Source organism: Brienomyrus brachyistius, chromosome 25 (genome assembly GCF_023856365.1).
Source record: "Brienomyrus brachyistius isolate T26 chromosome 25, BBRACH_0.4, whole genome shotgun sequence".
Lineage (NCBI taxonomy): Eukaryota > Metazoa > Chordata > Actinopteri > Osteoglossiformes > Mormyridae > Brienomyrus > Brienomyrus brachyistius.
In genome coordinates, this window is record NC_064557.1 from 477,024 (window position 1) to 491,349 (window position 14,326).

Genomic DNA, 14,326 nt, shown 5'->3' on the forward strand with positions numbered 1-14,326 from the left:
ATTGCACCAATTTTATTTATACTTTGTTCAGTGTTCAGCTGAAAATTCATAGATGAATCACACTTCATCAGACCAAGAAATTAAACTGCTTGCTTATATTTCTGGAAGATATTTTCATGATAAATTGACTTGGATTAATGAAATAGACTGAGCAACGCTTGTTAACCAGATTTACATTGTAATTAAATAACAAACGTCTGTAATAGTCTAATTATATCCTGTGGATGTTACATTTAACACAGTGTTTCCCATGAAGCACTGTACATTTCCCTTTACGACAACATGTTTAACAGTGTATGGCTAACAAACGTTTCATAAACACAGAACCGAAAGGAAGTTTACCATGAATAACAAGGTCATGGTAGGAACCATGTGGTAGGAAAAAATGACATTGTAAGACTGAAATAAACATTAAAATGAATATCAATAATGGATATAATTGATAAACATATATATATATACATATACACACACACTATATTATATACACATACACATACATACACACACACACACACAGTTAATATATAATTGTCTCAGTTTTGACAAAGCTACCAAGCAACAAACAAATACAGTAAACAGTATTCCCATGTTTGTTAGTCACTTTGTTTGGATTTGACTGTTAAATTTTAATAAGCTACAAAGCATATTTGAATATTTAGGACACATCACAGCATTTCACCAATATAATTTTTATTTAGGCAAATCATACATACACCGTAAAAATGCATTTTATCTCTAAAACAACATTTATATTTGAATCGACAAAAGATGTTCTTTTTTCCCATCGTTTATTTATGGATGAAGGAATGGAGAAGGGGAAAGCCCATGTTACAGAACATGTTATATACTCACTCAATACTGTGTAATGTTCGGTTATATTAAAAAAACAAAAAAACGAAAGACAATAAGAAAGAAAATAAAGTATTACATAGACGCACGGGTATCATTATGCTACCTAATCAATGTATACATACTTTATAAACAATGTATAAAGAAAAGGAAACATGTCTTTATCCAGCAGCAGTAAATATCTGAATCCCTTTTACAAAGGACTGTGTGCTCCTCTAGTCTACTGTTTTTCTATGTTTTTTGCCTCGTAATGCATGCTTAACCTTCTATATCTCTATCTACTGCAATAATAAAAAGGCACATTCTAGCCTCTGAAGAATGAACAAAGAGGTAAACTCATATCGTTAGTCTACAAACATGTACAAATGCGTTTATATGTACGTTTGCTATATTTCAAAAGATACCCAAATAAAGTCATTACATACATTTATAAGTAATGCGGCAATATACATTTTCCATTTTCTGATCTGCATCAGGAAACATACTGTGGAATAAAAGCATTTGTGAAAACAACTTCCAGGAATTTAAGCAAATGGTTAAACAATGGCTTTATAGAACTAAACACGCTTGTCTCACTGGTTTATGCTGAAGTGCTATACAGTATATTACCTTTTCGGCTGATATTTTTAACAATTTATTTCACATAAAGTGTTCTTCTAAATCCATTAAATATGTGTCAACAGCTGTGCCAGTTCCTGCACACACCCTCCCCCTGTGAAAACATGCCATTTCGTTTCTTTTCAACAGTTTTCCTATTGTAAGTCATCTGAAATCATGCCGGAGAGGACAGTGTGACAGGTTTTACGGCACGCAAACTTTTGCATTTCCACATAGCTACTCTCGGAATTGATGGTACTGAAGGCTAATTTCGCCGCCAAACCGATCTCACCAGTCAAATCATCACGCATCCTGTGTGCCTTTCGTTTCACAAAAACACACTGACCTGCAACAGGTTTATCTGCATTTACTATTGTGACTACTACTGTACATTGGACGTAATCCTCCTTACTGATTCTACTGTACAAAGGAGTCCACAGTATTTGACACTATGTAATAAGACAACTTGAACAGCATTATTCTTTTCTTGTCTGTTTCCACTTCTTTAAAGATAAAAACGTTGCATAAACGACAATATCGTACAGCCTTCAGTTCTAGTTCCAGTTAAATCGATCAGACCCTCATCATCATTGCAATGTACCCTACCACATCAGTCTGAATTATGACACTTGGTACATGATGCTTGACCACACTGAAAAGAACGCTAACATTCATTGGGATGAGGATGACGTTTCAGTTTACATATACACATATAAAAGGGGGTTTTCATCATTAACTTTGTCGGTCTGGATAAAACCAGCCTGGAGCCCAGCAGAATCAAAGCGAGATAAAACGGACAGCAGAATAAGGGTCCAAATTAATTAGCTTTTCACTATTGATTGCAGGGCATGCAGTAACGTGATGGACATGCTCTCCCCTCAATGCTCTCGTTTTTAAAGACACTCAGCACTTTCTACAGGAAAACACCGCCCTCAGTGTCCTTATGAAGAAGCCACGTGTATACATACTTTGGACTGAAATTGTAAAAATATTCATTTCTGTGGCAGGTTAAAAGGACATTTGCAGTACGATAGAAAGTGGAGCAGACGTTAGCTTTCGGTGAAAGTCTTAAAACAATACGATAGAAAAATAGATAATTCTCGATTATTCTGTACTCTCTCACAGCTCGATTCCTTTGAATATTTCATCAATATACGAATTTTGAAAATACTCGTGATTCATTGGCAATCTTCTTTTTGTCACAAGGAAAGTCAACGTTCCACCCGACTAAAATATTGTTAGAAATGAAATACTGAGTTTTGCGTGTGTGTGCGTGTGTCTGCGCGTTTGTGTGCGTGTGTGTGTCATATTTTTGTGTATTTACATTGCAGTCATGCACACGGTCTTGTTGGACGTTACACAAACAAGCAAAAAAGTGCATTTTTCTCATTTGTCCACCTGCGTTTGAGTTTTACAGCCACGGCTATTTATTAAAAAACAAAACAAAGAACAAAAAACAAAAACGAAACAATGAAACAGCAAAATATGCTGCCAATAATGGTATCATAAGTAGTCTCTCTGCTTCACAGCTGGCTATGGTCAAAGCAATGAAATTCATTTAAGTAAAATAGAACTGCACTGGTATCCAGCAGTCCTGTATTTAACCACCGGCTTATTGAACTTGCTACAAAGGGACAAGCAGACATAGGATCCTTGTTGTCAAGGACAAAAAAAGAACAGGCAAAAAAAAAAAAAAAAAAATCTCTGCCTTTTGTCATTTGTATCAGTTCACATCATACACATTCTGTTAGTTTGGTAAGTAATTTGTCGGGGACATTACCTAGAAGCGTGCAATTTGACCAGAAATACATCTGTGGATTTCAGGGACTACGACACGTATCCTTCATCGTCGACTTCGTCGTCGCCCTCATCCTCGTCGTCGTCCACCATCTCATCTTCGTCGTTCAGAACCTGGCCCTTGTCGTCCTCGTCGTCGGAGAATTCATGCGGGTCTCCGCTGCCGAGGTCCCCGGACGACTCTACACCTACAGCAGAGAAGATGAAAGAGACAATTACAATATTAATAGCTGAACGCATGAATTTAAAGTTGTGCATTTTATGCATCTAGCAGAGCAAAACAGCTAGATTGCCATGGGCATTAACGACTTCTAACAGGACGTTAACATTAGCACATGCCCGTTACGTAACGACAGGTCGTCTGATGCACATACCGCAGTCTGCAGGCCCAGCTGTCCTTGACCTAGCTAATTCATTTCCATATCTATCCACACACCAGCATTGACCGCTGCTCCCATGGCACTGGTGTGGCTTAAAATACCCATCTTCATCGCAAGAAGGGATATACAACCCTGAAATCACACACACCATCAAAAAAAAACAAAAAAAACACAGAAGATAACAATGCATGCCTGCGATAACTACAGCCGCATCAAGTCAGCAATTAAGAAAATGCTAATGAACGTACGTGCGGAGGGGGCTGATGACTCAGGCGCCACCGCACGAGGGGAAGTGATACTCTCTCAGTTGTGGGATACAGCCTGTGGAGAGCGTGCTTTCGCCTCTCACGTCAGCAGCTATGCGTTTCGGGGAAGCTGTATTACACGGTTTTGCCAGTGTGCTCTGCTTTATGGATCGTCGGCTTCCCCAGGGAGGTACATGGGTGTCTGCCTTGCCTCCAGATTGCATATTTTTTCCTCTTTTTTTTTCCTAGTTGCTATGGTGCCTCAGTACCGCGTTGCGGCGCATCGCTTGCAGGGAGTCACTAAGGCAGCCTGTAGTGCCACCTGGAGCTGCAGGCAGGGGGCGCTGCCCGTCCCGCAGGGGGCCACTGTGATCTTCCCCGTTCCTGACTTCCTGTATAGCAGCACCGGGGTAATCAATTGGAGGTTCCCCCCCTTGCCCCCACGACACGGGTTTGGCCACTCTCCCGGACTCTGTGGAAGCCCTGTCCGGTCCACATGCCTCCCGCCCCGCCCCGCTGGTGTGCTTAACATGCTCCTGATTGAGGCACTGAGACAGCCACTGCAGAATTAAACACCCCCACGCCAGACTGCCTTTCCCCATGTTCCTTCCGTACAATAATGGATGGAATAATGTATGTTCGGTGACAGACGGCAATAAAAATAGGAAACAGGGCCATGATCCCAGACTCTGATTGCTTATAAAAGCCTAAGAGTCTCAGCTACTCATGACCAAAGGCCTAAGAAATCATCTCAAAGTGACCCAGACGTTTGTTAGGTCACATCCCACTGTTATGGTCTTACCACACTCAACCCCCCCCAACCCCCTTTTAAGCTACATTATATAGCATGTAACTATACATTCTTTCCTGCATATTTTATTTATATAATTTTAAATTGAGTGGGTTTATAATCAGTTTTAGCTGGAGTAGGTCTTCTGTCCCCACTGTACAACATGTGGAATTAGGGGTTAAATGTTAAATGCGATCTTACTCCTACGATCTTATGTCAGTCCTTAATCCTCAATAAAAAGGTTTATAAAAGTGACCCAGACGTTTGTTAGTTCACATCCCGGTATTATCTCCGCAAAGTATACAAACTACATCAGTGCAGCGCACTTGCAACACACTAGTGGGGGATATGAAAAGATTACAATATAATTCAACAACAGCAAGAGCGACATATGTACATACATATACATTATCCCTGAAAGTAGTACTCTTTTAAAAACCCACGTAATAAAATTACCATTGGCAGCTAAGCTATTTTCTCTTCTGGTTTTATGTGAGATTCCACAGCTCTCCATCTTAAATGAAGCCTAATTCTGTGCAGCCTACTTTAAATTCCTCTTGGACGCTCTCCCCTGAACTGTGTGGGTAGCGTTTTTACTGAGCCCTAATCTACGAACTGTCAGATTGCGTTAAAGGCAATTCACGGATCGGGCCGACTTTAATTGGGCACGTGGTACGATGCGAGGCATGCTCCACGGTTCTGGCAACAGAAGGGAACATGCCGACACACCTCGTACCTTCAGCAGCTGTTAAACACTGCAACAATTCCACTATGTCCTAATTCTATCGCAGTTATTGCCAGTGCAGCCAAACGGATGCTTTCTAATCTACCCCGGAGCAACAGAAGTCTGCCTTGATCCTTGTCATAAGTTTAAAAATATCCTTAGTGTCTGGATTGGAATCATTTTTGGTACGATTTAATCATAATTCGACACACAGAACTGCTCCGGACTCTTAATAATCTGCCATATTTTCACATTTGCTTTATCCATAGACATTATTTCAGATTTCTGATTTACTTTGTGACACAGCACTAATTCCACAGACACAGACAGGACATGCTGAACATCACATCTACTTCATCTACCACTCAATGGCTGAATTACAGTCACTGAGGAGAGAGTATTCGGAAAATAATTTTAAGCAATATTTTACATTTTAATCATGGAAACACATTTAAGGAAGACTGGACGACTTACCCAGCAGCTTCTTGCCGGCTTGCTGTGTGGTGATGCTGGACAGCTCTGATTGGCACGGTGGTTCTGGAAGATAATAGAACCTTCTATGAGGGAATGCAATGCAGCTACACTCATAGGTTTTGGCGGTGTCTAATTTCATACCGTACAGCCGTCCGAATATTATACCGTGTTATACTGTATTTTGGCAGCATTTTTGAAAACGTCGCTATTCAAGTATTTTAGAAACTCATTGAATAAATTCGCCAGGCCCTAGGGGGCAAAGTTTCTAAATACCGTGGCATATCCAAAATACTAAGGTATACCATATTACTGTAATATCGCCCAAGCCTAGGGATACGTTACCTTGACGACAGTGCAGACATCAAAACGGGCATTAGTCAGCTACGGGAGAAAAAAACGCTTCAAAATCCAGAGTAGGTAGGATTATGGGGTATCTATCAGTCACCGGCTGGTTTATCCACTGAAACGGGGGTTAAACTAGTCAGCGGCTAACAGCGCATGATAATTCTACCCACTGCGGGTTTTAAAAACAAACCCTGGGCATCAAAACAGAATTTAACCCTGTCAACTGATAGCTTAACGACTATAACCATTCAGTGGTGCGGTACACTACAGACCGCGACCCCTCTCGACGAGTAATTAATCAAAATGAAATGACTGCAGTCCATCACTTGAGGTTTTACAATCTGCCATCTGTGTAAGTACAAAACCAGGCCTGGGGGAATCCCGAGTTATCAAATCTGTTCCCAAAGCCGTCAGACTGAGCAAACATATACCATAAGATGTATTAAAGCAGTCCTAAGATAACCAGCGGGCACAGACACGGAAACACGGCCGCACAAACTCTTCGGAATGATGCCCTAACAAGCGGCCTCCGTCACAGCATAGCTGGCACCTGACGCGTGCAGACAGCGAGGGACAGCGAGTTATAAATTTAGCTGAGCGTCGTCCACACCGCTGCTAGCTGGCACACTTCAGTCGAGCTTCGGCGAGTTCTGTGTCCGTCAGAAGAGTGCGGAGGTGACTGCGGCCGTGCGGCACTCCGAAATCAGGTCCGCGCCAAATGCTATCTAAGGCATGCAGCATCTCCGTCCCGTTAACGGCACCTCGGGAATAGCTAGAGGTGCGGTGAGCGAGTACACGGTGTGGGACCTGGCCAGGGTGGACGGGCAAATCGTGTGACACGGGGATGGGGCAGGACATTCTCGATTTATGAAGCTGGAGGAAACGATGGGACAGGAAAACAGATAAAGGTATAAACAAAGAAAAAAAGAAAGAGAAAAAGAAGAGAAAGAAAGAAAGAAGGTCAGACAGGTACAAAGACAGAGAGAAAAACAGATACTTTGATGGATGGATGGATGGATGACGATATTAAATCTAGTCATGTGGTTTGGGGGCATACTGCAACCCTATAGCAGATAAGTATTTGAAATGTGAATGGATGGGAATGAGAATGATATGCTGTAACAGAAGTCGAGATGGGTACCGGGGAACAGGTAAGGTTTACTGGGCCACATTAAAGACACTTCAGTCCTTCAGAGGTGAAAGAGGGCGGAGCGCAGCAGAATGAAGAACCCAAGTCAGCTGACTCTCCTCCCCGGAAATGACAATGCCCCCCACTTACCTTCATGCCTCTGAAAGCAGGAGCACCACTCGTTGTTGGAGATCAGCCCATCGCCATATGTGTCGCAGGAAATGAAGAAAGACTTGATGCAATGCTCATTTTTGTCCAGGTAAAGACTACTGAGCTCAGACTGATCCAGCAGGAGGTCATAATTTGTGTCTAATCTGCTGAACATCCAGCCCAGGGAGTCCTTGCAAATTGGCAAAATGCTTGTGTCGAATCCTGAAAGACATTTTTGGAGATATCGGAAATTTACATGAGGAAATGTGCCGCATCTGTAAACTGACATTAACCAGAAATATGTTCCTATTGCATGCTGTATGATTTATCACAGAATTGGTACAAGTCCATTGCATTCATGGGGTGCATTTGTTTATTCATCACAGTGTGCTAGCTAATTTCAAATAACGCAGTTGCATAAGTTTAAGAAGTAAAAAATATCAGTACTTACAAGTGAAAGATATATTACTGATTTTATTACCGGAATAATATTATAATTTCATTACCAGGACGGTGTACTCTAACAAATACGAGTGTGAATCATCTCTAAAATATAAAAAAATGTTTAAGCTATTTTCTGGATCTGTAATCATCAAGTTGTACTTATTTTTCCATGTTTTTTTTTTTTTACCATTACCTAATGCAAATCATCACATAAACACAGCATGTGCGTAGGTATGAATAAGTCCGGTATAATATAAAAGTAATGAAATGGAAGGGCTAAATCTGTCGACGGGACGACTCAAGCTCTGAACAATGTGAAACAATAGGCTTTCATTTCCATTGCAAATCTGGTTTCTCAGCCCTGTAAGGCTGGGGGTTGCTCGGGTCTCCCTCTTTGAGGGAGTTTGAAAAGCTGGCTTCGTTTTTGTATTAATAATCACTCCCCGCTCTTGAAACCATTAATGTTTATAGCCCAAAAGACAAAGAAAAAAATGCAGATACTAAACTGAATGAGGAAAGGAGAAAGAGGAAATAATGACAAGGTGGATTTCGGAGGTGGATTAATTGTGCTGCATTCCAGTTACATTCTTTTCACAATATTTAAAACTAAAGCAGAGATTTACATAGAGCAGCTAATTTTCATTGGTTGGGCAATGCGTGAGAAGACAGAGCTGTGATGCAGTGAGACAGGGAGGGGATGCAGGGAGACAGGATGGGGAAGTGGTAAGACAGGGCGATGGTTGGGTAAGACAGGGCTACAATGGAATCAGACACGACGGCATGCAGAAACTCACGGCTCCTCTCCAGCCTTTGGACCTGCACTTTCCTATTCTGGTTGCCGTTCTCGTGTAGCACTTTAAACCAGTCCCTGAGCCGGCTGACCGCCTCCTTCAGCTCCACCTCACTACAAACTGAACAAAAAACAAAAGGCAGCACCGGAAATATAAGCTGCAATATTGCACGTGTTATTACATAACACATGTTTTCAATGTAGACATTTTCTTAAAAACAATCTTTTTTTTTTTTTAAATACACAAACAGATCTCCACACGTCTGATGGAAAACGAAACGACCAAGCAGTATACTCTAGTAAACATTGTGACAGCACTTTCATACATCAACACGAGATGCAAGACCCCGTGCAAATATGTACTGTCAACTTCATTAGTGCAAGTGATAAGGGTAATTTCCTACTTAAGTTGCTTTTCACTCAAAGAGACCCACGCTATAAATAATCTGGTAACCCATCGATAAAATGTAGGTCCTCTCTTGTCCTGTCACTGAAATTAATGTTCCGTTTTGCTTGTGATTAATGTGTCATAATGTTCAACATTATTCAGTAGAAAAAGTACTGCGTGTGATTTAGTATATTATGGACATAAACACTTCTGGCGGATATGTCAGATTCTGCATTTTACACAAGGGGCACTTGGAAAAAATCACGAGCACTAGAAAGGGCAATGTATTTAACTGTGAAGATCTCCTTTGTGATCCACATGATGTATCACGACCGTTTCAGAAAACAAAAAGCAAATGATCTAGACAGAGGCAGTTTTAATGTCATCACTGTCAGCTGGTGAAGATCTGCTCTCTAATTCACGCTTCTGTAGCCCTTTAGTCTTCATTTACGCTGACTGATATGCATATAACAGCGAATGGGTTGCAGTGGGATCTGGAAATTAAATAAAAACAAAACATTTCATGCCTTGTTTTGCGGTGCAACTCAATTCAAAAATATAAAAAAAATAGGCTGAAAAAAAACTTCAATTTTTACAACCTACGCTTATAGATTTTTCAGAAAACATAAGCACGGATCTTTTGCTTTCAATGCCCTTTTGCTATATGAGCGTATGCAGCAATTTGCTTTGGGAACCGAGACTGTTTATGTATTACAAATGTAGGCGAAATGTAGCAATATAAAGAAACAAACACAAAATACTGAAGCTAATGGTGAAAAAAACTATTCTGTGGATATTTCAATGCAATTGTGCTCACCTGACAGATAAATTCAACCATTTATGGCAGAGCTGTCTCGCTGTCTTAAGCATTTTATTTACATACTACAAAAGATGACAGAACGACACATTAATTTCTGAACACAAGCGCAGTTTAATCAAAGAAAAATACCAGCCAGCATTCAGTAAGTTTGACTGGGAACAGTTTAAAATTGCAATGTGCAATACAGCAGGGCATTGAAAATATAAATCGAACCTGAGGCAAAATGAATAAATAAAAAGAAAACCAGAGGCGAATTCTACAATATTCAGAGTGAACTGAAAAAGCTCCTGCCAAACTGCAGTATTGGAAATTCACACAAAATTTAAGTTGACTCAGTATTGTCCGTCTGGCTCTCGACGGCAGCGCACGATTAAATGCAACTCATTTCACCCGACTCATTCCATCCGCACTGTTTGATATCCTGGACCGAGTAAACTCAATGACTTTATCGTAAAACCTCACTAAGTCTTATTGAGTTTGACAAACACGCCGGATGACAAAAACTCCATAAATCATCGGTCATTAGCGTCTATTCAAGAGATTCTCGCTCTTTTCCAGTACTGGATGAAATCTGCAACAACAAAAAAAATAATAAAAAATCTGTGATGACAAGTGCACTCGGAAAACAATGAAAACGCAGCCTATTTTTGACAAACATGACAGAATATTCACCGAAAGGTGGTGACACCCGCGATGACTCACTGAAAGGGGGCACCTGCCAGATATGACAGATTCCTTGACTGACCCTGAGGACGATGTCAAAACAGCACAATGTGACATGATGCTTCTCATATGCGTCACAAATGTGACAATTTCGCACACCTGCGAGATATTTTTAAAACTGCTGTGACCCGTGGTTCCTCAACAATCCAGTGTTACTACACATTAGCGTCTAATCTCTCTAAGCTTAGAGAAATTAAACAAATAGCCTGAAACCTGTTTTTAGTAAATTCAGTTCAAACGTTCCAAACAAGATTTAAAATCAGTTGTCCTCCTGTTCTACACTTTTTGAGAGATTAGAAATGAAAAATGAATTTTCAAAGTCATAAAATATTAAATTGATCTGACCAGGCCATATCACGTTAATGCAACGTTTGCATTTCTTTTGTACAGTTGTACAGAACTCCAGGTTCTACAATTTTTCTCTTAGCATGGTATGGAAAAATGCCACCCTTTGCGTGTGCCCGTGTCACGAACTGCCAATCGTAATCAAAAGATTTTATTCTACAAGATTAATAACAATAATGTGTGCTAGTACAAACACAGTATAGCTAGATGGCCTCAACTTAAAACAATTCAGCTGCTGCCGGTTATTTGTATGTAGATAAGAACTGAACTACTTTCCTTATGTCTGCACAGCTGCTGACTTCATGAGCCTTGGAAAAACAGCTAGCAAAGACCACCACGTTCTCCCATAACCCCCGAAAGGACAGCTAGAAGAGAGTGTTCCTGTTTGTGCCGGTCAGCTTCCAGGTGTTTTCGTCCAGAAAACCTTGTCCAGCTCATACTCCGCTGTTGGACTTCTCGCGACGGAGACTGCCTGCAGACATGTAGACGTAGCGATTCCACTCAAAATCTTCCAGCACTGGCTGGGCTCTTCACTCTATCCCGGACAGCAGGTCCAGCAAACCCAGTGGAGAGAGCTCAGTCATAACCGAGAGCTCGTCCGTAAGTCATCACCCAAAGTTCACGGCCACAGGTGTGAAGCTGCTTCCACGTCTCCCCGCTATTATGCTCCAATCCAGCAGACACATTATCGATTGGCTTCTTCTCCTTCACCTGAGGAGAGCAATCCAATCTTTTTTTCTAGAGAACCGTGACCTCAGGATGTGTGAATTCTCAATCCTGTCCCTTCGGACTCAACAAGAAAACAGCCCAATACGTTTCTCACTTCTCACTTGAGAAAGAAACCGATGAAAGAGAGAAGTCAGTGCTGCCAAATGATTTCATCCAGTTTTCAAGAGCCCGCAATGCTACAGCACTATTCTTATTGATAACAATGTTTCTGTGGCATTACAATGCATCATTGTGTGCGCTGTTCTGTACATATTTCATAAATAGTTGTTAGGCACTGTATTACTTCAAGTAATGACACATGAAAAGGATTTCTCATTTAATACAGATCCATCCACACTTTCATCTTACAACCATTTATCTAGTACAGGATCACGGTAAGCCTGGACCCACGGATGGGTTGCTTGTCCACTGCAGGGCATGCAGCCACACACACACACACGCACACACACACACACACACACACACACACACACACACACACACACACACACACACACACACACACACACACACACACACACACACACACACACACACACACACACACACACACAGCAGGGGTGAGAATCAAACCCACAACCACATGCGAGCCAACCGTGTCACCTACTTAACATAAGATTTGTGAATATTTAGAATATTGCATATTATTCTTTTTCAACCCAGTCATAGGAACTCGCCCTTCCCACTCCGTCCGTGTGATCTCCCCGAGTCAAGTGTCATTCGAACAAAACGACATCCTGGGCATGTGCCCAGTTAAAACTGCTTAATGGTGCTTGACAAAGGTGAGGGTGCCAAACGGAAAGGATGCAAAGGACTGGAGAGACTTAACAGCACGGAGAAGAAAGGGGCAATCCTGTTGGCATAGCACTCAAACACCATTATCCAAGCGGGATGTGCCGTTAGACCATGTAATACGAGGTGTCCTCAGGTCAAAGTATAGCCACCACATGGACCGAAACAATAATTAAGAAGAAAAACTCACTGCAGCAAAGTGACCTGGCCAGGGAACACGTCAGGAGGAGAAGCAGCTGCTTGGATCATTTACTCTCATAGTTACACAAGGTCACCATGGACGCCAAAATAGTCAGCAGTCCAGCTCTACCTACCTTTTTTCTCTGCTCTGGTCTTTGACTTGTTGGTCTGGCATGGGCACTGCCCTGTACACTTCACGGAGATCTGCTTGCCCGAGATGCAGGCCTGGTACTCCAGTTTGCACTGCAAGACACGGCAAAGAGATATCTGACTTTTTCCATTTTTTGTTAATGCTTGATGTCTAGTAATGCTCCACTTAGCAAAGCCTAACTTATCCAATTATACTTCGCAACAAAAAAAAATACGCCTCAAATCTTAAATAACAGGATTAAGGAGCTGGTGGAATAATAAGGCCATGTGTACAATTTACATATTATGAAAAAGTAAAACATTAATGTAAAACGTTATGGTACAGCTGCAGAAGTGTGCGTGTGTCTACATTATGTACATCGTGTGATATGAATACTGAATAGGCAGTCGGCCCACCTTTGTGGAATAGGTGTGCCCATCGGCTCCACAAACTGGGGATGGATGTACAACTGGACACTGCTTGCATTTTGAAAACAGAGGGTTTTGGGAAAGTCCCACATCCTTGAAACTGTCAAAAAAAGCAATGGAACAAACATTAAAAATATTATTAATGTGATCAGCAATGGCAGAGCTGTTGCCTCGAAAATTCTGGGACCCGGGTTCGAGTCTCCGCCATGTCTCCACGTGTGTGGAGTCTGCATGTTCTCCCCATGTCATTGTGGGGTTCTCTCCTGGTACTCTAGTTCTCTTCCACAGTCGAAAAACATGCTGAGGTTAAGTGGAGCTGCCAAAGTGTGTGTGTGAGTGTGTGTGAATGGTGTGTGTGTGAGCCCTGCAATGGCTTGGTGACCAATCTCATGAATGTTTCCTGCCTTGTGCCCTTAGCCTCCAGTAGAGGCTGTGGACCCCCCCCCCCCCCCCCCTAATCCGCAGTTACAGAAAATGGATAGATTATTAATGCCATGGGTTTGCAAGACTAATTGATGCCAACATCTAATTAAGATCATATATCATGATCATTTAATGAAAACACCTCCTACTGCACAACAAAAGGCTCATCTGAAAGCATAGTTATGTAAAAAAAAAAAAAAAACTTATGTAAAAACTTAGATAATTTGCTCATTGGAAATAAAAATGCTGAAGAACATTAAGCCCTATTTTCACCCGTCATTAGTATTCCGTAGCGGTCTTTGATCACAGGACTAAATGAGTATCCTTTCGAAGATGTAAAAGGATTTCGAAGCACTTGACCCCACTCAGACATTCTACAGATGACTGAGGTCATAGATAATTGAACGAGACTAAGAGAATACACTTCGAAGCCTGAATACTGAAATTTTCCTAGTAAACAAAAAATACACATTAACTTTAAAGTGGTCCAAAAACCCAGACAATAGTTTTGACTGGCAAAAAAAAAAAAAAGATTGAAAAGTGGTACAGGTCACAGACGGATCACTGTCACTGATTAGTATAATCTAATAGCTCTCCACTGCACATCTGAATGCAGCAAACTCCGTGAAAATATTCAGCGCACAGAGCTGT

The 14,326-nt window shown here is 41.3% G+C and overlaps 1 protein-coding gene across 1 annotated transcript in view; it reads right to left on the bottom strand.

Annotated features, from left to right (window-relative positions):
* Window positions 1-676: 676 nt before the first annotated feature.
* Window positions 677-14,326, bottom strand: part of spock3 (SPARC (osteonectin), cwcv and kazal like domains proteoglycan 3) — a 31,860-nt gene continuing 18,210 nt past the window's right edge. Inside the window, exons 5-11 of the mRNA XM_048995759.1 lie at window positions 13,241-13,352; window positions 12,829-12,937; window positions 8,722-8,838; window positions 7,484-7,705; window positions 5,860-5,922; window positions 3,621-3,758; window positions 677-3,434 (exon numbers count right to left, since the gene is read on the bottom strand). Of these exons, the coding sequence (XP_048851716.1) occupies window positions 3,277-3,434; window positions 3,621-3,758; window positions 5,860-5,922; window positions 7,484-7,705; window positions 8,722-8,838; window positions 12,829-12,937; window positions 13,241-13,352 (919 nt within the window). The 3' untranslated portion in view covers window positions 677-3,276. The remainder of the gene's footprint in view (window positions 3,435-3,620; window positions 3,759-5,859; window positions 5,923-7,483; window positions 7,706-8,721; window positions 8,839-12,828; window positions 12,938-13,240; window positions 13,353-14,326) is intronic.